Source organism: Meriones unguiculatus, chromosome 11 (genome assembly GCF_030254825.1).
Source record: "Meriones unguiculatus strain TT.TT164.6M chromosome 11, Bangor_MerUng_6.1, whole genome shotgun sequence".
In the NCBI taxonomy this organism is placed as follows: Eukaryota; Metazoa; Chordata; class Mammalia; order Rodentia; family Muridae; genus Meriones; species Meriones unguiculatus.
In genome coordinates, this window is record NC_083359.1 from 3,225,558 (window position 1) to 3,250,906 (window position 25,349).

General features: G+C 51.6%; 1 protein-coding gene across 2 annotated transcripts in view; it reads right to left on the reverse strand.

Moving 5' to 3' along the window:
• The window catches only part of Myh10 (myosin heavy chain 10), a 119,306-nt gene that overhangs the window by 21,282 nt on the left and 72,675 nt on the right, over positions 1 to 25,349 (reverse strand). Inside the window, exons 13-27 of one of the 2 annotated variants that reach the window (XM_021642520.2) lie at positions 23,204 to 23,377; positions 20,401 to 20,574; positions 19,305 to 19,419; positions 16,196 to 16,258; positions 9,964 to 10,157; positions 9,753 to 9,874; positions 8,156 to 8,225; positions 7,764 to 7,924; positions 7,419 to 7,527; positions 7,056 to 7,187; positions 5,834 to 6,040; positions 4,523 to 4,660; positions 4,004 to 4,127; positions 2,740 to 2,911; positions 1,278 to 1,490 (exon numbers count right to left, since the gene is read on the reverse strand). In XM_021642520.2, the coding sequence (XP_021498195.1) occupies positions 1,278 to 1,490; positions 2,740 to 2,911; positions 4,004 to 4,127; positions 4,523 to 4,660; positions 5,834 to 6,040; positions 7,056 to 7,187; positions 7,419 to 7,527; positions 7,764 to 7,924; positions 8,156 to 8,225; positions 9,753 to 9,874; positions 9,964 to 10,157; positions 16,196 to 16,258; positions 19,305 to 19,419; positions 20,401 to 20,574; positions 23,204 to 23,377 (2,168 nt within the window). The remainder of the gene's footprint in view (positions 1 to 1,277; positions 1,491 to 2,739; positions 2,912 to 4,003; positions 4,128 to 4,522; positions 4,661 to 5,833; positions 6,041 to 7,055; positions 7,188 to 7,418; positions 7,528 to 7,763; positions 7,925 to 8,155; positions 8,226 to 9,752; positions 9,875 to 9,963; positions 10,158 to 16,195; positions 16,259 to 19,304; positions 19,420 to 20,400; positions 20,575 to 23,203; positions 23,378 to 25,349) is intronic. The other variant, XM_021642521.2, reaches the window with a different exon arrangement.

Below are 25,349 nucleotides of genomic sequence, written 5' to 3' on the forward strand. Positions count from 1 at the left end.
GAATATTCAGCTTTTGCAGACGCCCTGAGTTCGGTTCCCAGCCCCTCCATCAGGCTCACGCCTGCCTGTAAGCCCAGATCTAAGGAGAGGCAACGCCCTCCTTTTGGCCTCTTGTAGCTCTGGCTTCAGGGGATCTAAGTGCTGAGTCCTCCTGGAACCTGCACACACAGGCATACCCTCAACCCCCACTTAAAAAACAAATTAAAGAACACCTCTTAAGAGTGCGTACTTCTGCAAAGTTAGATTTTTGTAAAGCAGAACCTTTGAAAAGCAGGCTAGAACTTGAAATGCTAATGCGCATTCAGGGCCCAAATCCTGGGCAGCACGTGGTGCTGGCTGCCCCTGCTTCCCCACGCTCTCCTGCAGCCCTGGTCTTTCTCTGTAGCCAACCTGCTAGCTAGACACCGATCTGTCGTTCTCCCCAGGGCCTGGCTCCTGGGCCACAAGTCCTAACCTTCCTGGAAAGGGGGAGGACACTGGCTTCTGGCACAGCAACCCCCACCCCCATGGTGCTCGAAGCCACGCCCACGGCTCCTGATTCTCTTTTCAAAAAACGATCCCTCGGTCTTTCCCAGATACTGCAGCCTTCCCCTGGGGCAGCCCTGCCATCACTCACACCCTATAGCTGTTGGTGGGTGACACTGGGTTGGTCCCCTTCTGTCTGGATTCACAGGTACAGGGAAGGCACAGTGGCCAGGGGAGGCAAGGACAGCGAGGTGGGACATGTCCCAATGGCCTCACAGATGACACTGACATTGCAGCGGCCTCGCCTAGTCTGTGAGCTGGGACTTTCTATGGGCTGATGGCTACAGGTTCCTCGCTATGCCCCACTCGGGCGTGCTCGCCTGTGCCTGCTGCCGGGAGACACGGGTAGTACACGCCACGGCCTTTCATGCTCGGCCAGCTCTCTACCTGTGAGCTGCCTTGCATCTGTTTGTACGCCCTTCTCATCTGCTTGACTTCCGCCGTACATGGCAACGGTACTGCCAGCAGGTGCTGGCCGCTCCATCTTCTGTCTATCTCCTCGAGTAGCTAGCCCCGCCCTTCTCTGGAGTCCCCTCCTAACCTCGGTTTCTGACCCCGTCTCACATCTCCGTGTGCGGTGTGTGGCTGGCCTCTGACCCAGCTACTTCATCAGCAGCCCCCCCGCCTCCCCATCATCCTTCCAGGGGGAAGCGGGCTCTCAATCAGAATGGCATCCCGTATGGAATGGACTGAAACCCCGCCTGGCAATGGCCCGGCAGCCACCCAGCTCGCCCCTTCCCCACGCTGCTCACCGAAGTTCCTGCTGAGCTGCGGTGGTGTCCAGCGTGTCCTCCAGCTCTGTCTTCAGGGCCTCCAGCTCCTCACTCAGGTCGCGTTTCTGCTTCTCAGCCTTGTTCCTCGCGGCCTTTTCAGACTCGAAGTCTTCCTGCAGCTCGGCGATCTGGGCCTGCAGCTCCCGCGCAACCTTCAGCGCGTTATTCTTGTGCAGTGTCTCATCGTCTCCTCTGGGAGAGATGCGGGTAGAGCACTCAGTGGCTGTGCCCCTCCCTGACACCAGCCCTTCCCTGCCGCCCGTGGACGCAGTCGGTGCCCAGGGGAGTGACCTGGACGGCCCTAAGCTAGCACCCGAACAAGGCAAGACCTGTGTCTCTCTCCTTCAAAACGTCCTCTAGAGTGAAATGCTGGGTCACCAGGCTGCTGGAGGGGAGGGGCCCGCCAGCCGGGATGAACCCCCGTGTAGCTCAGGGTCTCCAACCTGCACACCCTGAGCCCACGCGCATGGCTTAAGCGTTGGCAGGGCTTTCCGATGGGGACCAGTGTTAGCTCTGGAGTCTTGCAGGGAGAAGTGTTTCCAAGCAAGAAGCACCCGGCAGGACTCAGCGACAAGGGACAGAAACATCTGCTATAAGATCTTTTTCAAATTTGAGATGCGGCCTCACGGAGCCAAGGCCAACGGTGGACCTTTCACCGCTGCCTCCTGGCTGGCAGGTGTGCGCCTCTACTCTCAGACCAGGCTCTGTGCATGGCCACAGAGCACTCGCCACCAGCCGTGGCCGTCTCCAGCCCTGCACGAGTGGTCTTAATTAAAACATGCTAGAAATTAAACTCAAGACCACTGGAGCCAGCCAGTTAACTCTTTAAAAGTGGTGGATTAGACAGAAATAAACAGTTGAAATAGTGTCAATATTCCAAATGGCTTTGGACTAAATATCAGATCATGGAATAAAAGAACTATTTCTGAAATGTTATTTCCTCTGAAGTTCCAAAGCACACGGAAACCAATCCGTGGCCCACAGAAAACATCTGGCGTGGTGCAGCAGCTTGCTTTCCGGGCGACCCTCCCAGGATTTTGTGAACTGACAATCATGTGTAAGTCTAAATACTGACAGTGTTTGAGGCCTCGGTGCTCTGACTCAAATCAGGCTCCGCTGGGTTTTCGTGAACTTGTGTCATAACCAACATCAAAGAAAGCACATCTTGGGCTGGAGATATGGCTCAGAGGTTAAGAGCACTGGCTGCTCCTCCAGAGGTCCTGAGTTCAATTCCCAGCAACCACATGGTGGCTCACAGCCATCTATAATGAGATCTGGTGCCCTCTTCTGGTGTGCAGGCAGAACACTGTATACATAATAAATAAATAAATCTTTAAAAAAAAAAAAAAAGAAAGCACATCTTGCTCCCCGCATGGACCATGATGCAGGCACCCCGGCTGCCCACCCGGCCGGCTCCCCCGACTCTGCTGGCACGGCAGACCTGGCCAGCGCCCCCTGCAGCTCCTCTTCCTTCTTGGCCAGCTGGATCTTGAGCTCGTCCACCTGCGCCTGGAGCTCCGCGATCTGGTCCTGCAGGTCGGTTGTCTCCCCGTCCAGCTTCCTTTTGGCCTTTTCCAGTTCCTGCCGCGTTTTCTCCTCCTTCTTCAAGCGCTCTGTAAGGCAAGGCAGAAGCAGCTTCACCACCCTGCGGAGCGCACAGCGAAGGGAGTGATCGCTGCCTCGATAGCCCGGAGACCAGGGCTGGATGGAGCGAGAGGAATGAGCACGTGGGTCAGATTTCAAGCAGAGAGTGGGTACTGTCCGCAGATGTCTGCTTTTTTGGAAAGCGAGTCCACGCTGCGAAGGCCAACATGTCTGGAACTGCCTCATACCACCACTGCACCCAGACCTGGAAGGAGCAAACACGGAGGGCTGCCCAGGTCACTGCCTGACTCTAAGCCTAACCCCAAGACGCACAGTGGAGAGCAGACAAGGGGCAGCAGAGGCCACACGTCTCCCCAGCCTCTCTGCTGCCATTCCTTAGTAAAGGCTGGCGACAACTTCTGCTCCCGTGGTTTGCTCTAGTGATGTGACCCGTAAGTCCACGGAGCCCATCTGCTAAGAGCATGCCAAGGCATGGGCACATCTGCCTCATGGGCAGCTCTTCAGCAAACAGTTGAGGAAAGCAAGTTTATACTAACACTCCACCTTTTACATAGACCGGCCGGCCAACCAACCAACCCACCAACCCACCACCACCAAAAAACAAAACAAAACCCAAAACACACACGTGCACTCTCCTCACTGTAAAAGTCTGCAATGACAAAGCTGGCGGTCCGCTGCTGCAGGGCCGGAGTAGACGGCACTCACCAGCCACCTGAGAGGGTCAGGGTCAGACGCCCTTCACAGCTCCCATGACATCCCTTCTGCCAGAGCTGCTGCCACGGCTATCCTCCCTCACAGCCCTGTCCCAGCAGGCTCTGCCACTGGCCAGCCCCGTTATGAGGTGTCACCTGGGCACTTCCATGCGGGGTTTAGATCAAATGCCCAGAATGCCCATCAAAGGCAAATTAAAAACCAACCAACCAACCAACCAACAAACCAACCAACCGAAAAGGAAAAGCCCCCTCACTCCATTCTAGCGAAGACTGCGACGTGACCTGTGAGGAGCTGCTAATAGTCTCTACTGTGTTGCGCGACTGTCTGACCAAGTACGAGCTCAGCACCGAGAGTCCCCGTCCTGAGTGTCTCAGGCCGACACCAACCTTCTAAATCCGAGATCATCACTTCTTGCTTATTCCTGATTTTGGCCAAGTTTTTTGCCTTTTCTTCCTCTTCAGCCAGCTGAGAGGAACATTCAGCAATGCGGTCTTCCATGAGTTTCTTTTCCTGAGTAGAAAAAAATCCTCTACTTCAGAAAAGACGTGCAAAGTTACAGCCTGGGTTTGGGGTCACTCTGAACACTTTTTCTCTGAAGTGAGAAAAAGTGGGTAACTGGACCCCACTGCTCCTGTGAGCTGTATCCTGGGCAGAGGTGGGTGCGCTCCTGGCGGCTGCCTGGTGCTGGCCTGGTGCTCAGAGCCCGGACACCAGATGGAGGGGCACAGATGGGATGACGGGAAAAGGTTGTAAGGACATTTGGCTAACTAGTATCTGCCTTCAGAACTCTAGTCAGGAGGCCTCACACAGAAAGTAAGTGTAACTAAGACTTTCTCCAGGGTCTCCTGCCCTCTCGTGGAGCCTCCTCCCGGTTCTAGCCACAGCGCCCACCAGAAATGTCTTACTTTGATAAACTTGGAATTCTGGTCCTCGAGAAGCAGAACTTCCTCTTCCATCTTCTTGATCTTCGCCTCTGCCGTCACCTTCTCCAGCTGCAGCTTCTGCCGGGCCCCCTCCTCCTCATCCAGTTGTTCTTCTAGGTCCTGGGGAAGAAGAGTCACATCAGTCCTCTGCCAGCTCCAGCCACAGGAAAAGACACACACTTGTGTTTTCAAGGATGAGGCAGGTATTTGTGTCTTTATAAGTTCAGGTATAAACTGGGTCAATCCAAAATGGCAAGTATTGCAAACACACTTTCAAACACAACTGTAGGAAACTGTCAGGGTGATTTGGATAAACGCACACACAAACACACACACACACTAAAAATATAAGCTACAAAGCTGGTGAGGTTCCGCAGGGAGAGCCTAGTTAAGATTTACAAGAATGCTAAGGTAGGTGTTGTGTGATTGGACACACTATTTCTGTAACTCTCTTTATTCATGGATTATGGACACCGATGGAAATAAATACATTTAACTCGTACCTGAAAAAAATTGCTAAGGCCCGACCACACCCTATTCGTGAATATAGACTTATCTTTTACATAAACCTTCGATTAAAATTGCTAAGAGCCTCTCCTTTGTACAGCTTTTGCGGTACTCTGCTAACTGTAGAATACTGGGGCACTGTCTTGAAGAAAGGAAGTATCTGGCTGATTTAGCATAGTGCTTGCTAAGGAAAGAATATGCTATCAGTGGTCATTCTGACAAACATCTGATCGTCTGTGCTTTGCAGTACAAATGTTAAGGGAGGAAAAGTCTGGTGCTGGTTCAGGAAGCTGCAGTGGCAGGCGCTGACACCAGAGACTGAAGGCCTGGGTTCATGTGTAGGGGTGGTAGCAGCCAGGAGGGGAGATGTGTGTGTGCCGGGTGCACACAGGACGCCCCCTGGCTGTCGTCTGTCCAGGCATTCAGCAGTGTTTGTAGTGTGCTCTGTGGCTAGAGCTTAAGGTGCCAGGGAAGGGATCATGGCTCTCCACCAGCACTGCACACTCCTTATGAACCACACCGGCAGGCGGGGCCCGCGGCACCACTTGGGAGAGCTAAGGATTAGGATCACAACGCAAAGAAGCACGAGGCTCTGTACGCTCCAGACCCTGGGCGGCTTCTGACCTGTGGCTTCATATCATAAGATGCCACACGGGAACATACAGGACTCCTGCTTAAAATAACACCCTGCGTCTGCAGAACACTTGGCAAATCTAAGGGTCAAACGACCAGTCGGCACACATAGCCCACATGCGCAACAGACCCAACATACAGGACGCGACGCACCTGGATGTGCGCTTGCATTTTCTTCTTCTCGTTTTGGAGGATCTGGTTTCTCTCCTCCTCCTCCTCCACCCTGGACTCCAGGTCATGGAGAATCTCCTCCAGCTCCTGCTTTTTGGCAGCAAGCCTTGCTCTCATCTCTTCTGCTTCGGCAAAGAGCTCTGTCTCGGCTTGCAGTTGCTCCGCAAGAATATTCTTTTCTTCCAGCAGCTGAAAGCACAACAGTCCAGAGCCGTGACTTGCCCGCATCACACGCAGACCACGCACCAAAGAGCCTGACCACGGCTTCAGCGTCAGGGCCTCAGACACAGCAGGTCACAGGAGACACAGAGGCTGTCCTGTCTCTGTGAGCTCCAGGCAAGCCTGGTCTACGCAGACTTTCCTGACCAGCCAACGGCTCACAGAGAGACTGCCTCAAAACAAACAAACAAACAAACAAACAAACAAACAAACAGCATACCTGACAGAAATTTCAAGTACGATTTATGTGTGCGTACATACAAAATGAACCACATGAAAATATTTTGGGTTGTTCCTATTGTCCTGTTACCTTGAATAATAAATAGTAAGGTCTTACTCTTACCACGTTAAGAATTATAGTTTGCCCCTTAGGTTAGGAAGGGAGCAGTGAGTAGGAGAGGGGACCATTAAAGAGTTAAAGGTTCCAGGAGTGGTGGCTCATGCCTGTCGTCCCAGGACTCAGGAGGCTGAAGCAAGAGGACTCCGAGTTTGAGGCCAGCCTGGGCTACAAAGTGGTACTCTATTGAGAAATCAAATCAAAGAAAACTAAAAACAGACAAACAAGAAACCCCAACAGAGTTCTTGGGAACTCCCAGTGCCTAGCACAACAGCACCAATGGTATTCCTGGCCTCCAGCATGGACTGTCCCTGTCACCCACAGATGTTTCTGAGCTCTGGCGAGAAGCGGGAGGGGGCCTGCCTAGCCGTGCCGTCCTGCCATTTTCTCTCTCCTCACCAGCAGGCATGAGGAGGCACCATGGGAAGCCCCAGCCCACACAGCATCAGACACAGCTCCCCAGCAAACACTGTGTGTCCAGCGGAGAAGAGGAGGTGCGGGAGCCGAGGTTGACCTCAGTTTACCCGAGTTTAAACCATAAGGCCCAGCGTGGCTGCACCTCTACGGTGAACCGCCTCCCCTAACACCACGAAGCGGTGGGCGTGGCCGAGTCAGGACGCGGCGTGGGGGCGCGGGGTGTGCGCACACCTGCTGGTGCTTCCGCTCCATCTCCTCAAGCTCCCCTTCCACCTTGGTCTGCTTCTCCTTCACCTTCAGCAGCTCCTCATCCTTCGCCTGGAGCTCCTCCTCCTGGCGCGTCACTTGGAGGAGAGGCTTCACCTGCAAGAGGCGGAGAGTTGGTCACTGCAGTCGGCCCCACCGCTGCGGCCGGTGGGCTGCCACGCGGGTGGGCCTCCCCAGGACGGGGGCCGGCCTCGCCAGGACAGAGGCCAGCGGGCTGCCACGCGGGCGGGCCTCCCCAGGACGGGGGCCGGCCTCGCCAGGACAGAGGCCAGCGGGCTGCCACGCGGGCGGGCCTCCCCAGGACGGGGGCCGGCCTCGCCAGCTCACCTTCGTGAAGACGCGCCACCACTGCCAGTGCCGCAGCTTCAGGTACGCCGCACAGTTCCGCTGCAGGACCTTCAGGGCACTCAGCTGTTGCTGCTTCTTGGCAAAGGCCCTGAAGGACAGTAAGGAGAGCGCACCCTCACACGTGTGCACTGTGAGGCAGATGTCCCCCCGCGTTGGCCTGTGTGCTGTCTGGGACGCGCGCCTACTCTTCCAGACGCCGCTCCCATGGGCGGGCACCGTCGGCGAGGATGTCAGGCCCATGTCAGTCCCAGGCCCTCTTGCCTCGCAGGCACACACAATGCCCGGCCCAAGACTGCGTGTGCATCAGAGACCACGGCCACTTACTTTCTGGCGAGGTAGCCTCTGCACACAGCTTGGAAAAAGATGATGATGTCGGTGATCTTTAAATCTCGTTCTTCTTCCAAGTGCGCCAAGACTCCAGCTCGGAAAAATATCTTGCTCTGTCCAATTCTGTACAGGTTAGGGTCCAGTTCTAAAGCCCGGATCTAAGAGAGAAGGAGCCTATTTGTTTTTGCTAAAGGAAAGTCATAATAATAATAGTAACAGCAATAATAATAATAATAATAATAATAATAATAATAATAATAATGTGCACCCTTTTAATCCCAGCACCTGGGGGCAGATGCAGGTAGATTCCTGAGAGTTCCAGGACAGAAAGGGCTACACCATAGAGACCCAATCTCAAAAAACCCAAAACAACAACAAAGAAATCTTACCATTCGCTCACAGGCCTGCTTGCCATCCATGAAGCCTTTAGGAATAGCATTGGGAGTTAGGATCTCATATCTGGAGAAAGAAAAAGGTAGAAATGATGACGGGCAGGACACAAATTAAGAACAGAGCAAGAGATAGGCAGGTGACAGATAACCCCAGGCCCTCTGCAGGTTCGGCTCCTACTTGGAAGTGGAGTTAAAACAAGGTGAATTCTCTCAGATCAAAGCAAAGGTGCAGGGGTCTGGCAGAGAAGAACCAAATGTTGGAAACCTTCATTTTCCACAATGTTCGCTCACAGATATCTTTACGGAGAGGCTCTGGCTCTTTGTACTTTCAGCCAGTCAGCTTGTAAGCGTTTATCAGACAACAGAAAAGGCTGTAAGAGCAATGTCCATGGAACCCCTAACAGGGTGACGCTCAGCAGGGTGCTGGTCTGGGTGCACTTATGGTCCCTGAGTTGTGTGCTTAAATTAATGGCACCTCATTTTACACACCTCCGCGAGAAAGCCCTGTACAGAAGGGCAGCCATGGTAAGCTGGTAGCCCAGATGCTTTTCCTAGCAATACAGAGCAGCTAAGGACGAGACAGTGGGCTCCTAACAGTGGCGTTCCTGATGCCACCGAGGACTGCACCAGCTTCAAGGTGATTCTTCGGAAACTCAGGTGCCTGAGGGGTGGCTAAGGCCATGGGGAGTCTTCTTTGACCTGGAAGCCCCTAATTAGTTTACTGATCCATAATGGATTTTTTTCCCCTTGAGATGGGGTTTCTCTGTGTAGTCCTGGCTGTCCTGACCTCACTCTCTGTGGACCAGGCTGGCCAGGAACTCAGAGACCCACCCGCCTCTGCCTCCCGAGTGCCGGGACTAAAGGTGTGCAGCCACCACTGCCTGCTAACAATGGAACTATCTTGAAATCCAAGTTCCAGAAGGAAAGGGAGAGAAGCGACTGAGCTTGAGCAGCTTTAGAGAAGTACTGAGCAGGCATCTCCCACCACGTCTGTGTCAGTCTGCTGCACACCCATCACGCTCCGCTCCCTTGTGTTCAATCATTTCCCATCTCTTCCTTCCTCTGCTCTTGTAAAAGATCTGTAATTGCGCACACGCACACACAGAGGAAAAATTTGTAGATAGATTCATTTACTGAAGAAAGATGGAAATATTCTTAAATATTTTCAGGAATTCTTACTGGAGGATTTTAAATTTCTTTTTATTTGCACTTAACATGCACTACTCATCTATTTTTAAAATACATGTTTTAAAAATATATTAAGCCTGGGGGTGCATACCTTTAGCCCAGCACTCAGAAGGCAAAGGCAGGTGGATCTCTGAGTTCTAGGACAGCCAGAGCTACAGAGTGAAACCCTGTCTTCCTGTCTTAAAAAAAAAACCTGCGTGTGTGTGTGTGTGTGTGTATAAATTTCAGGTAGACTTAAGTTTTCAGCTGTCTGGTACACCTCACCCCTAACTTCCAGTCTCTGAAGATGGAGTAGGCCCTTCAGTGCTCGGAAGCTGCTTTTTTAGCACGGCAGGAAAATCAGGCGTTTTCATTCGTGTTAAGGTAAGCCTGGACACACAGACAGAAAGGCAAGAGCTGGCGGTACCTCTGTCTGAACTCCTGGAACACTATGCGGTTGGGGAAGCCCTGGCGGCAGATCCTGATCCCTTCCAGCACTCCGTTACAGCGAAGCTGGTCCAGCACGAGGTGAGGATCCAGTTTTCCAGCCTAGTCAAGCGAACAACAGTTTTCCAGGTCAATCCCGGCAGCGCGGCTGTGGGAACGCAAACCGCGAGTGCGCCCTGCCTCACACGTACCCGCTTCTCATGGTTTGGAATGATGCAGCGAACGAAGTTGGGGTTGGTGTTCCGGAGAGTCGCCATGAGCTTGGTGAGGGACTCCTTGTAGAGCTGGCCGACGGTGCGGAACATGCCCTTCTTGGTTTTATACGCAGAGCCAAAGGCTGTCTCAGTCATGCCAGTGACTTGATCCAGACCTACAATGCGGTCCACTGCGGGGAGGGGCGAGAGGAGAGGACGGCTGTGACCCAAACATGACTGAGGGGGAGGACAGACAGTGAGAACTCAGCAGCACAAGCTTTGTGGACGGATGGTGAGAGGGGCCGTCTAGGAAAGGCAGCCAGCACATTCAGACACCGCACAAGCCGAGGCACTAACAGCCACACGCTTACATGGCAGGGTTTTGCAGTGCCACACAAGTCCTACCTACCACACCGCGCTGGGCTTGAGGCCACTGTCTGCTAAGTTCTGCCGGGAGATCTGGACGGATCTCTGGCTGGCATTATTGATACACAAATGATGCTGGGAAATGTCTCACAGAAGAAATGGCTCATCTACACTCATCAAGATAAGCGTGCGGATCCGCTCAGGGGACGCACTCAGCGTACAGGAGCAGAGTGACCCCGAGCCAGCGCCTTTTCACTGAGAAAGCCATCTGAGCCTGAGGGACAACGCGGGAAGACTACACGGCTTGATTTTGAGCAATGTGTAAACCTCAGTCGTCTCCTCCAAGTGCAAGCAATGCAAAACCACAAAGTGGGAAGGAATCTTCTGCAAAGCACTGAACCTCCTCCGACATTCCCAAACCATCAGAGCAGATGCTGCTCACACGGCCGCACGACAGGCCGCCTCATCGCGAGGCCGGAAGCACCAGCCACGCACTCTGCTCTACAAGATGCCGTGTGCTTTCTCGAAATACTTGAAAGGACATCAGAATCTGAATTGACCCCTCCTTGATACTCTCCTCATTTCTCTGGGGATCTGGCCTGGGTGGATCAGTGTGCAAGACCTCAGCTCGCTCCGGGTCCAGGGTAAAGTGCCCTCGAAGCGGGTCTGGAATGGAAGCTGGGGGATGGGTGAGGAAGTGTGGCTCCCAGGCCCGGGCACACAAGCTATGCCTCGAAAGCCACAGACTTCAAAGTTGGTGTCAAAGCAGCTCCCTGTGCTGTGCTCGGGAGGTCAGCGTTGAGTGCCGCTGAGGACTCACTCTTTCCACTGCAGGAGGGCCCGCCCGGCACCAGCCACGCCTCCTGTCCCATAAGGGCAAGCCACATCAGCTCTGCATCACTCTTTCGGTACCACCAGAGCCCTGCTTCTTTCTAGTGGTCACATTTGTCACTGTCACCTCCCTCCACTGTCTTCCCAGTATTCGGCCAACTGGCTTCCAGGACAGTGCTTCCTGGCCTGCCGCCAAGGCAATAGATGCTGCCCAGGCTGTTTCACTTGCCCCTGAATATTTTACCTGTGGGCCATCACAACAGCCTCCTTTCTGGCCTCTTCTCACTTCTGGCTTTAATGTTCCTGCCCACTCCCAGCTTTTCCAGTGTGCCCCTTCCCCTCTTTCAGCCTTGAGATCCAAGATGACTTCTCTTCCGCTGTCCATCTTGGCATTCTCCAGAGACCTAAACTCATGAGAAATCCTTCCAGGATGTGCCAGAAGTGAGCACAGATGTCAGCACTTTGCCTGGCTACCTAGCACCTCGTCATCAGATCCACGTGCTCTCTCCTGTCCGGCTGTCACAAAGGTACCTCTGTCTTCCAAACTCTTATAAAGTGCCTATCATGTCTGCTTTTGCAAGGCTGCATGTGCTCTCATGCAGTATTATAACACCTGTTACTAACATTCTTAATTCATGTGTTTATGAAGGGGCAAAGTATATTTTTACATATATTTAAATCACAAAGTGGGAAATGCAGGGAAAGAAAAGAGCAAGATGCTGGGAGATAAATGCAGTTGAGATCTCTCTCTGGGCATTGCCATCTAAATCATGAAGACTAAGGATGAGACAGTAGGCGAACACGTGCAGGCCAAGAAGGCGGTGCCCAGCAGGCACTGTGAGGAAGAAGGCGGTGCCCAGCAGGCACTGTGAGGAAGAAGGCGGTGCCCAGCAGGCACTGTCATCAGGGCCGTCACGAAGGCAGGAGGGTCCACATCCAGGAGACGGCTAAGAAGAGTCAAAGCATATTCTGATGGCAGGCTCTACTGTGCTTGCACAATTCACTCAATATGAAAAGGAGACACGTCAAGCACCACTCCTAGGATTCTGGCTTGAGCAACTGCATGGCTACTGGGAGAGATCCTGGGTTAAGATGGGCTTGAGGCTGGGTAGGAAGGACCTCAAGTCTGAGAGTGGGATGTCTGTGAGCCATGACATGGAGGCGGAATGCCCAGGACAAGCTGCAGCCTGTTGCTGAGGAGATGGGAGCAACAGAGGTAAATCAACAAGTTGTTCAAGTTATGGGACTGGTAAGCTGCCCCAGAGGAAGCAAACACACGAGGGCCCAGGCCTACTCTCCACCGTGGAAAGGGAGGAAGAGGACAATGGCCAGGAGGGAGGGGACAGAGGAATAGCGTTGACCCATCTGTCCCATGTGAGCCTGGACACACTCAGTCCAGGTGGGAGCCGGGAGTCACGGAGTCCTGCCCCCGCTGCTCACCCAGCCTTCCATTCCTGCCTGGCCGCTGGCCTGGCTGCTGGTCCAGCGCCTGGCAGTCTCCACTCCCTCACTTCCTCAGAGACCTCACTTCGGCTCCTGCCCACAACACTCTCACACACAGGGCAGGCCAGTCCCTCCCCACAAGAAACTCGCCCGGGAGAACACCCTACACTGCCCTGAGCATCTTCTCGGCCTGGCTTAGCTTTCCACACAGGACACTTCCCCAGCAGCTCACATTCACAGGGCCCTGGGAGCTGTTCCTATGGTCACTCTGACTTCTGACTGTGACTGCATTCCTGACCACCCAGCACAGGCCAGCATGGTGGGGGGCTCCTGGTAGCTAGGAAACAGCTACTGGTGGAACACAAAGTTGACCAAAAGAACCAATCATCACTACCATGAGAGATGGCGCCATGCTTACTGTCCAAGGATCGATCCTGTTAGCTCTGCAGTGGGCTAGCGGCAGGGGCAGGTCTTTAACTCTGCCTGTGGCACCGTCCAGTGCAACGCCAATAATCAAAGCCCGTCACCACTGGCCTCATTTCCAACTGAACCGCTCTGTATCACTTCTTAAAATTACTCAGGTTTACCAAAAATCAATGCTTGAGATTTTCAGGCTGATTTGTCTTAAAATTTAGCACTTAAAACTCAGGGCTGGGTCCTGCCACCGAGAGAAACTATCTTCAGGAAAAGCCACGTGATGGACCTGGAGCCGATCACTGAATGTGTGATTTCACTACAAAGCACGACTCCGATAAATTTCTGTCCGAGAAGGGTCTTTCCTTATGCAAATGATGAGAACAGAAGCAGAGAAAGGCAGAAAATCTAGACACAAGAGCCGCACGAGCTGCAGCAGGCAGTGCCGGTCCCGTGCCAGGCCTCGCCGGGGCTGGTGGAGGGCACCTGGGTCTATGTGTGGTTCCTAGAAGGCTGCAGGCACCTGCACGTGTTTTGCACTACAATTTATTGCCCTACAAAACTTAAAAAGTCAGAAATTAGATGGGTTTTATATTCATAATTACAAAAAATAGGATTTGTTATCTATCTCCCTGTAAAACTGTCAACACCTGTTTTTATAAAGGATGATGTTGTCTAGTGCCAGGACTCTTCACTGGCCCTTCCAGCGGGGACAACCTCGGAGGCAAGGGGAGAAAAGATGCTTTCACTTGTTTCACTCTGGCAGAATATTAGTGCTTACCAAGCTTTTGGAAGTATCTGAAATTCGCTGTGGCTAATAAGTGACAAAACCGTCAGGGAAACTATTCACTGTCCATTTCAACAGCCATGCAGGGATGGCTGAGCTCATACTCTGTTCTCCTGGCCAGGGCTGCCAGCAGGCGTGAGGTTCGGGTTCCCTGCAGCGCTTTCCCCAACGGGATACTTAACTGCTGTGAGAGCCAAGAGACACCAAATAACATCTTTATGACCTCTACACCGTAATTACAGATTTACAACCAGTACATAACTGCTGGTTAGAGCCAATCTGTTAGCATAATTTTAGCAGAGCTAGAAATTTTTAGGAAAATTCCAGGAAGCAGGGAGGTTGATAAGATCACATGTTTTAAAGAGACAGCAATCTTTCTCAGCCCCAGCACCGGTGAGGAACTCACCAGAAATGCCTCCCTCGTCCTTCCCACCTGATTTGGAGGCCTTTCCTCTCACTTGGCCACCATTTACCTCTTCCTGTCAGGATTTGTGCTGCCACTGGTGCTGACTTGCCTATCAGCTGAACCTGGGGACACTATGAGTTAATGTGGATTTGATTTAAAAAAACAAAAAACAAGAAAACAGACCGTTGTTACTTTTTATAATTAAAGCAGCTGCACACCCCTGAACATCAAGAGCTAGGACATGCTGGGTGTGGGGGCACACACCTTTAATCCCAGAATTTGGAAGGCAGACCTGGTCTACATTGTGAATTCCAGGATAGCCAGGGCTATTGTAGAGTCTCTGTCCCAAACAAATAAACAACCACAAAACAAAACACCCAAATCCCAACCCCCCCCCAAAGCCAAAACAAAACCACCCCTTCAAAAAAACAAACAAACAAACAAAAAAACCCAACCAACCAACCAACCAACCAACCAGCCAACCAGCCTAGGGCTTCCCATGCCCGATGGCCCTGAAAGCCAGGTGCCCTGCAGACGCGGTGGGCGCAGGTGCAGCACCTGGATGACAGCTCTCCTTGAGCTTTCAAATGGTAGTAAGACTCAAGATACAAAAGCATTAACTCACATGCTGTAATGCCACCACGCCCCGCTCCCTGCAGACTGATACTCAAGTTTACAGACTTGGGACAGGCCCAAACCCCCAACCCTAAGATGGCACTTGGCACAGACCCCGTGGCGTCTGGATGGATGAGCAGACTCGGCACTGAGCACTGTCCTCTCCTCCCACTGCTTTCCTCAGCGGGCCCCCTCTTGGGCTTTTTTACATTTGAGCACTGTGCAGTCCAGGCTGGCCTTGAGGTCCCCCTAAAGAGGGCTGGGACGGCAGCACTGCTCTGGTCTTCTCATGCCTCCCTGAACTAGGACAGGGAAGGAAGAGTGTGCTTCTGGAGTCAGGAAACTGTCATGTTTAAACACGGCCCAGGTAGAGCTTTTCCTCTCAGCTAGGTCAGTGCCCCTCGGCGGAGAGGGGGCAGCGCCTGCTGTTAGGCCCCTCGTTTCCCCAGCGCCAGGCACGGGCAGCAACGGTAAGTACAGGATTCCCCGCAGCGCGTCAGCTAGAACCGAGGGCAGGAATCCTGACGTGATTCAAGAGCACAGCCCCGTAATTTTAAGAATTTCTGAGATGGGTTCAGAGTATAGCATTCTCATGTTCCCAAGTTCACACGCTTTATAAGATGAAAGTGACTTGACCTTCAAATATTCATCAAAGAACTGGAAGACTAGCTGAGTTTTATATTCCACTGGGCTTTTGGGAACCCTCTAGTCATGGCTAGGATATATCTGAAAATAAGGCTGAGGACACAGTACAAATGTAAACATTTGCAGCTCAATTTCAAGAGCAAAGTATAAATTCTAAGAGCATTTCACTGTGCCTCAAGCTCAAAATGAACACATCAAGCCTTAGAGACAGGGTCGGTGCCTCTAGTTCAAAAAGACAGATAACCAAGTCCAAGTCCAACGATGAAAACAACAATCCCGAAGGAAACAGTGTCGTCATAAAGAAAGGAACTTCCTTCAACAATTCCTCAGCAGATGGAAACGTAAGAGGTGGCTCAGGGATGGAAAAAAGATCTCATTTGGCAGACCAGTTCCTAACAGTTCTCTTAGAGAAGCGTGTATCAAAATGGCACAGTCGGAAAAGGTAGTGACATACCTTTTAATATGCAACGCTGTGAGGGCTATGCGTAAAATAAGAGGCGGTGTGTAGGCAGCAGCGACTGAATTGTTTATGCAAACAGTGGCCTTGAAGTATAATAAAACAGAGCATGAAATGGGACGTTCATGCAGGCCTATGAGCAAAACGAACAGAACCCCCGAAGCGCCCCCACCTCCCAGGCCGCCCTGCCAGCCCCCGCCCGCCCTTTCTCCTGTGGCCTGAAGACCCTTCTGTTTTGGAGGCCCTGCAGGCTGCATACAGTCACCTGGCGGCTCATGAAGACCAGAAACACTGTCATAGAAAGAAGCTCTCTGAATATTCTGAATCTCTAAAGCAGAGAAACAGTGAAAACAGGACAGAAGAGCAGATACACAACGCTTCAGTTAGTGTGAAAGACATTTGACATCACAAGTAAACTCTGAAAGGGGGCTACCAAAGCAGCCGGCCCACGGCACATCTATGCAAAAATTACTGTTTCAAGAATCTGTGCATTTGGATAAAGTTCGTTATGTAATAGATTTCAGCTGGATCAAAAGAGTATATTCCCAACACCAGGTGTGAGCATCATGCCATATTGACAATATTTAAGAGCAATGAGGTTCTAATTCATCTGTTTTTCAATTAGCAAATCAGGGCAAGACTGCGTTCAAAACAGAGTGCCGAGATACATGCAAAGCCAGTGGCTTTTCTGTCAAAATTTCCAGTACAGATTTTGGAAACATAATTTATTTCAAATACAAATTTCTAAAAGATTGGTTAACTACTCAAGTTCTGCTGTAGCAAATGGTAAAGTAGTTTTAAAGCTCTGATCATGCCATCACTCAGGACAAAGCCCGGGGCACGAGTGCACGCCAGCGCACTCTTCAGTGTGTGTCACTGTTTGTGCGGTCGGCGTGAGGAAGGCATGGGCTCCTGTGCAGCTGGCTGGCAGACCCCGAGCAGCAGCTCTGGACAGCAGCAGGGCACTTCGAACCTCTGAGGCAGGGCTGCCGACAGAACACTTATCCCTTCTGGTCTGGCCTTCAGACACTGTGTGAAACTCTCACACAAACTCGACTTTCACACACAGTGTCTTCCGTTCGTGGGGAGGGGAATGCACCATCTCAGGCAAGCTGTAGATAAGCACTGTCCATTCCCCACTTGTGGTCAGCTAATTTTCGGTTCTTGCATTTCAGCAGCACAAAAAGGAAATCACTGTTTCACCGGGGCCATTTTTCCCTAAGGAAAAAGTTCCCCTTAGCCCAAGAGATTTCTCCACCTTGGGGGATGATGAGGATTCTCCACTCTGGTTCCCTCACCTAACTTCCTGCCAGTGGCCATATGTGTGACCCACAGCCCTCAAGCCATGGATAGCCTCTCCACCTGCACTCAGCTCCCCAAGAGGACATGGCCTCTGAGATCAAGTAAAGAATTTATCTGTGTTGGCTAAGTGTCACTCACAAAGATGTAGGTAGAGATTCGCCACACATGGCCCCAGCTGTAAGCCCATCGTCTGGGCCCCCTCGAGGACTCCTCACTCCCGTCACCCTAACCTATCAAATCTAAAACCTGATCCTCTCCAGGATCTGCGACTAAGGGGGGATGGAAGGAGGAAGCTGGGAGAAAAGACGAGACAAACCCAGTTTGCCCAGGGTCCTCGCTGCTTGACAAGTTTGTTGGGACAGGGGACGTGTCTTTCATGCTCACAAAGCATCTTCCAGGTGGAAGTACCACTGTGGCTCTGTACACAGGTCACGCACTGAGCCAGGGTCTCTTGTGACAATTTGGGTAAGGAAAAGAGACAGGAGGTCAAATGGGTTCATGGCAGCAGAAGATGCATGCGAGGACAGTACTTAATCCCTTTCTCATTTGTCTCTGGAGCCTTTGTCGGCCTCTCTGCTCCTTTTCCCTCTTCATTCCGTCTCAACTGTCATCTCCTGCATCATTCACTTCCAGGGGCTTTTACATTTTGACTGAACAGATCCACCGAGATACACTTGTCTAAGCATCTCTCCACCTGGGTGAGGCCACTAGGGTTGCGCTTGGCCTCATGATGGCCTCACTTCCTACTTTCTGACCTTTTCTGCCTCAGCCCTATCTAGCCAGAATGGACTGAGTGCTGGCTGTTTCCAGCAGATCATCCTACTCCCTTCCCTGCCTCAAGCTGAGCTAACTTGTTCTTTGACCCAGGAGGAAGAGGGGCTGAGTATGACCTACCCCCAAGAGGGGTAAACACTTATGTCAGACAACACTGCCTCTCCTGAGAGCCGTTCCACACCCCCACCGCCAGCTTTGCATTGCTGGGCTCTCTAGCCCCAGGGCTCTGGGATGACCTGAGGCTGGCCCTTTCTCCTGCTTTGTGTTCAGCTCCTCAGATTCCATGGTGACATGACTTATCATCACCGCGCAGAACAGCCCCTCTGTGAAACTGCAGCCCACGGGAGGCCCTGGCTCGTTGCTGTGTATTCAGGCCACTGCAAGGGACACTGTGCACCTGCTGGCGAGCCAGCACCTTCTCTCAAAGCCCCTCTTGTACAGTCTCAGGCACACCTATTCCCAGGGCACAGGCGTGCATGTCAGAGGCGCGCCCCACACCTACTCGCGCCCTTGCCTGCCTGCTGCGCATGGTCACTATTCAGCAGACTGCCCTTCCCATGGTCACGGTTCTACGGATTCTCTCTTTGTCCTTCCTTTGCTAGCTCTTTCCTTTGCCATAATGGTCCAAATCCCACTAACACACCTTAGGATGTTACCAAGAAAACGGAAGTGAGCTGTGTGTCTGAGGCCCAGGAAGAAGAGAGACCTAACTGGGATGAAGGGTAGCAGGGAGCTGAGCTAGATGTGGCCCTGCTAAGTACACAGAAACGCAACCATTTTGTATCCTAGTAAAATCTAGCCTGTGGCAAATGTCACCAGAAATCAGAGATCACTTGAGGTTCACACACACAAAAGAACTATGAGGATTAAGGAAAACAGAAGCAGGCAGTCTGTACGCAAGACCCTGAAGAGCTCACTTGCTGGCCACTGCGTGTGTGCGCCCGGGAGCGTGCTGGAGGACGCAGCTTGCTGGGCCCGTGTGCAGCACCAGGAAAGGAACTTCTTGGGTCATTTGTGCCTGTGTGTCATAACCTCAACTGTCACTGGGGAGCCTGAGGGACCCTTAGCTTTCCATGGCTCTGAGTGCCTACTCTTTCCACACGCCACACCGCATCTGAGGGAGCAAACGGCTTCTATTTATTTCCTAATCCAAGTACTCAGAAAATGGGTACCTTCTGACAGTGGCAGCCCTGCTCCAGGGAAAGATTTTAATAAAAACGTACGGATATATACAAACACACACGCAAGAGAACCATAAATAGTCTTAACTACGGGAGCTTTGGGCAAACTCATCTCACCATCCTTCCACAGCTCGGCCACAAATCTGTCCGATGACTGGTGCAGGAGGGTGGCCACGTTGTCATTCAGAGGGTCCATGTTCTTCATCAGCCACTCGTCTGCCTTGTAGTCCACCTGTCCATACCGAAGCCGAGTGGGATGACATAAAGAGCGCAGAGCTATTCAGCATCTTAAGTTTTAATCAAAGGGCTTCCCTAAACAGCCCCACGCTGGACCATTTCAATGGCTAGGTTTCTGTAATAATATATTAAAACAGGCACCACCTGTTCATCATCACCTTATACCACAAAATGTGGCAAACCTACAAACAGTGGTCCTTTTTCTTTCCTCCTTCCTTCCCAAGGACAGGGTCTTTTTCTGGGCATAGCAGTGCACACCTTTAATCCCAGCACTGGAGAGGCAGAAGCAGATGGACATCTGAGTTCGAGGCCAGCCTGGTCTACAGAGTGAGTTTCAGGACAGCCAAGGCTACAAAGTGATAATATCCTGTCTCGAAAAAAAACAAAAACAAAAGAAAGACAAGGTGTCACGTAACCTAGGCTGGCCTTGGCTTTCAGCTCCTGCTGACTCCGAGGGCCAGGGCCACACCCCAAGGGCTGGGGTTGCACGTAGGAATCACACATCCAGCCCAGTTTTTCTTCTTTCTGAGGCATGGTCTCACTATAGCTCGGGCAGGTCTGGAACTCACTCTGAAGAACAGGCTGGCTTTGAATTCACAGAGATCTGAGCCCTGCATCCCGAGTGCTGAGATTAAAGCCGTGTGCCCCCATGCTCAGAAGTTTGTTCTTTCTGTATGTGTGGTGTACACACGCATGTGTGAGGCCCAGGTCTGCTTGGGTGTCTGTGTCAATCACTTTCCACCCTATGTTTTGAGCAGCCTGTCACTGATCCTATAGCTTATCATTTCAGCCGCACTAGCTGGACAGTGATCCCTGGGGTAACTCCTGGCATTGGGGTTTCAGGGGTTCTCCACCGCACCAGACCGAGGTGGGTGCTGAGGATCCTCACTGTACGGCAAGCACTTCCCGGCTGAGCAGCCCCAGCCCCACCAAACAGCATTTGAATGGCTTTACTCAGCCACACACAGGCTCTCACCTTCCCCGCATAGTGGATAATGCAGAAGTCGGCCTTGTCTTTCAGTTGCCGTGGCTTCTGAAACTTGGAGTGGGAGCCTTGCTCTTGAACCAGCTTTTCAACAAAAGTTTTATCTGTGGCTTTGGGGAACCAGCATTCTTCATCCAGGAGGGCCAGTACACCAGGAGGATTGGCCTGAGAAGGAAAGGCAGTGAGGGCTGATGAGGCTGACACTGGGTGACAGCTCACTTGTAAATGATCAGCTTTATGAAGATCTATGAAAACAACCGATCTCTAGAATTGGGAATATGCCCAAGCCAGAGCAAGCTTAAAATTCAAACACAGGTCATCAAGTACTGGGCAGAAGTGGCTAACTTAGCAAGTAAGTCCTTAAATACAAGGAACCACAGGTGGACACTCCATGAGAGCACCAAATACAGGAGGAGCTGGGGGAGGGAGTGGGGAAGGGTAGAGGGATGAAGTCAGTCTTTTAGGTTCAGCGGCTAGATGGATGGACTAGAAAGCTCAACTAGCCAGCTACACGCTAAGCAAGCTTAAGCATCTGTTTAAGTGATGACTAAGTAGGCGGCACCATTTCTCGTTGGAAAAACATCTGAAGCTATTACTAAGTACAGCACGTTTAGTGTAGCTGTTTCAATAAAAATCTCCCCAGACTCTACCATTTGACTAACTGGTCCCTAGCTGGTGGTGCTGTCTGGGAGAGGCATGGCCTACTGGAGGAAGTTCTTGAGGTTTCAAAGCCACACACTCTTCCTAGCTCACTCTCAAGCTGTTCTGCCGTCACGACTCCCCGCCACGATGGACTCTTTGTTTTGTTTTGTTTTTTTTTTGTTGTTGTTGTTGTTGAGACAGGGTTTCTCTGTGTAGCCCTGGCTGTCCTGGATGCGATCTGTAGACCAGGCTGGCCTTGAACTCACAGAGATCCGCCCTCATCTCTGTCCCCACGTGCACCTGGCTCCACCATAGACTCCTATCGCGCTGGAACCATGAGCCTAAATTAAACTCTTCCTTCTGTAAGTTGTTCTGTTCTACCACACAGCAGGAAAGTGAGTAATAAATTACCAGAGGTGGTACCATAACCCATCGGTCACTCTAAAGGCCTTGGCAAATCCAGGGACAGAAAGCACAGCAGCGGTTCCATGCTGGGTATGTGGGGTTGGTGGGTATGAATATTTTAGTGGGGTGAGGTTATGAAAGCATAGAATTAGTGGTGATGGCCACAAAACCACTGAATTCCAGCCTTAACAGGTGCACTTATGTACGTGAATTATGTCTTAATTAAAGAGAAAAGTTAGCCATTCTCTTGGCTGACTTTCCTTTTCAGTGTAATGACTGAGGTCTCCTTACTGGCACTTTTGGGCATCGTTTCCTGCTCTAGTGCCAGGACGGCCAGCCAGCACGTGACACAGGACTGAGCTCACAGCCTGCAGCACTCTTGTAAAATTGCTCCTTTTTCTCTTTTTGTAGAAAACCTTAGAATCTACTGCTTCACGGTTTACTGGGTGAAGAGCTGGCTGATGTGCAGAGACAGAAAGGCAAGTAGAGCATGTAGTCAAGTGTGAATGAAGCAGCGTGATGACAGACCCAGGCATGAACTGACTGGAACGCACGTTGCGGAGGACCTAGGAATCCTTTCTGCAGAGACCGTGTCACTGTCGGCCTGCTGTGGCCTTTGACTTTCCTCAATGCGATGCACTGAGCATCACGGAGAGCCCACGCTGTCCACGCCTGAGGCACACAGCCACGCCCTTGGCTCTCCTAGCTCCCTCCCTCTGCACTTCTAGGGCATAATAGTCAAGGATCTTAAACACCCTGTCCTAATCTAACAGTAGTTATACCTGTGTATCTGTAAGAACAACTGAAAACATAAACAGTAAATCCTTTCTGCCCACGCGCACTCCTGTTTGCTGTGAGTTTATGCAGGTTGAGGTGTCTCCGGAGAGGACTGCCGCCTCTTACTGGTGCTGCCAGAACCTGGAAGCAGGTCTCCTCAGCCAGGGCTCGCTGAGACCTTCTGCTCTAAATACATAGCTATGGTGCTTTGAAAGGTAAAATAACTATTTTTGATGCAAGCCAAATAAAATTTTCTGTCATATTCCTTAAATGTAAATGTCTAATGTGTTAGCTAGAACCACCCCACTAATTGGGGAGACTGCTTCCTGGTTCCTCTTCATTTGTCACTCCCCTTCCTGACTGCTGAGCTATTTGAGTCCACAGACATTGCCTTTGCTGCCTTAAAGCGAGGACTGTGGTGACTCGGACCTGAACCCCCCAGGCAGCAGAGTGAGGTCGAGGGTAATCATACTCCTCCCCAAGTTTGGGCAGACACCAACATGCAATAAGTCAAGTCAATAGCTTGGTGCTCACAAGCTAACTGCCAGGCAACAGACACCCAAATCAAGAAAATAACCAAGTAAATAAATTCTGATGCTAAGATTGTCCTTCAACATGTCTGCCAAGAGAATGACCTCTCAAACTACTTCCAAAACAAGTAACTGTCAAAATAAAAGATTCTTACAAAAGAGCGAGTGTGAATTCAGTTATTTAGAAGCTGAATTGATGTGATGCGCCTTGTTCTCAGGGTGCCAAGCGCTCCACAGGCCCTTTGACTGGTGCACCCAGCGCCACGCCCACAGAGGTCTCTGCGGTCTGTGGGGACCAGGGCTCATTACCCAACACACGCACACACACGGGGGCGGCGTGGTCACAGCTGCACGTGAGCGCGACCCAGCACTCAGCTGCCGGGACACTTGCCCACTCGTAGGCTGTCATTCGGCGGCTGGGGGGAGGGAGCGGCACTCACAGGCCTCTCGATGAGGTCGATGCAGGGTTGCAGGTCCAGGCCGAAGTCGATGAAGTTCCACTCGATGCCCTCCCGCTGGTACTCCTCCTGCTCCAGCACGAACATGGTGTGGTTGAAGAGCTGCTGCAGCTTCTCGTTGGTGTAGTTGATGCACAGCTGCTCGAAGGAGTTCAGCTGAACGGCCACCGTCAGTCAGGGAGGGAAGACAGGGACACTTAGCCACCTGGTCACCCCCCGCACACTCAGAACCATTCATTCACGAGGCAGCAACGGGGTGCCTGAGAGCGCTCAGTTCTAACAACGACAGTGAGGGAGGGCCCGTCCTCCCATCACCCACACAGCACTGGAAAAGACGAGCACAGGGCTGGGGAGGCTCCGCAGTGAGGAGAGGTGCCGGGCCTGGAACCACGTGTCAGAGAGAGAACTGACTTCTGTGCGTGCTTTACCGTAACACACACACACACACACACACACACACACACACACACACACACACACACACACACACGAACACACGCACGCACAGAGTAACAAAAAAAAAAAAGAGAGAGGAAAGGTAGGAACAACAATAGCTAGCTATATCACATTACCACACATCTCAGTGCTTCCTAATGAAAGACGAAGGAAAAGAAATTAAAAAGGTGAGGTGGGAGAAGAGCAACAACAGAGCCTCGGGAGGGCAGGAGGCCCTGGGCACCCTGGGTCAGCCAGCGGACTGGGAGCAGAGAGGGAACTCTTTGTAAGGGCAGCGTGTGGACGGTTGCTGGGAGCACAGCCTGACACACGTTCTCAGCGCGTGCGAGGCTTCAGAGTGCTGTTCTGTGAGGTCCTTCTGTCAGGCGTCCGACCTCAGCACTGGGACACAGCTCTGCTGTGATGAGTCCTGGCGTCCCTCACTCACTACCGCCATCGCCTTTACTCTGCTGCGCATGTTCCCTCCTTCCCGGTTGTTCTGCTCAGCAGAGAAGACATGGATTTTCTTAATTTAGCCATCCTGGAAGTACAGCCCATATTCTGCTTCTACCTGGTCACCCACAAATGACCTCTTTCATTATAAAAAGTGGCTTTCAATTAGGGAGGCTGACTCAATCTGCACAGATAGATTTATGGCTTGGAAAGGCCATATCCCACAGCCCAGGAGGCTGGTTTGCTGTTGAGAGCGAGGTCATGCTGGAAGGGCACACTGCTCGCCTTCCGACACTGTAATATTGCTAAGTCACACAAGGACAAGTTACATGTACATTTGTTTATATAAACGAATTTCGTTTTGCCTCTGGGTTTAAACATGCTCTTGTTCTCAGTTACATGCAACAGATTTTTTAAAAAATGAGTATCTATATTTAAACTACCAAATATATTTTAAAGATTTTATTAATGAACAAGAGAGTGAGTGAGAGAGTGTGTGTGTGCCTGTGGATGTAGGTGCTCAGAGGCCTCTTAGATACCCGGAGATGGAGTTACTGGTGGCTGAGACCTGCCCTAGGTCTGGAAGAGCAGCAAACAGTGTTAACCACTGAGCCATCTCTCCAGCCTCAGCTCTCCTTTAAAGTCATAAATCACAGCGCTGGTGTTTGACCCCAGAGTGCAAGCATAGGAAGCATACTCTCCACCCTCAGGCACATCACCATGGCAAAACCTGCTTTGTTCGTGTTAGTTTTTTTTTTCCTTTTTGTTTTTTATTTTTGAGACAGGGTTTCTGTCAGCTCTGGCTGTCCTGGACTTGCTTTGTAGACCAGGCTGGCCTCAAGCTGAGAGGTCCGCCTGCCTCTGCCTCCCCAGTGCAGGGATTAAAGGCGTGTGGCACAGCTGCCTGGCAAGACCTGGTTGTAAAATTAATGGCATTAATTTTAGATGGACAGAGCTACACTGATATAAGCGTCATTTCATTTCAGCTGGATCATTCGCTTCGGGTGACCTTTCTAGAAATAGTCTACGCAGTCAAAAATGTATGTGACCTTAATTCTCTTACTTCAATGCCGTTTCTTGACTTCTCTATCAATATACAAAACCACCTCACTTTTACTTATTTGTATTTACTGCATTAGTGACATGGTAGACAGAATCTGTCTGGTAAACTCGGTGTCCTCTCAGCCCTGTCTGAGATGCTCCGACCTGCCTTCCGCAGAAGGTTCTCTTCAAGCACATG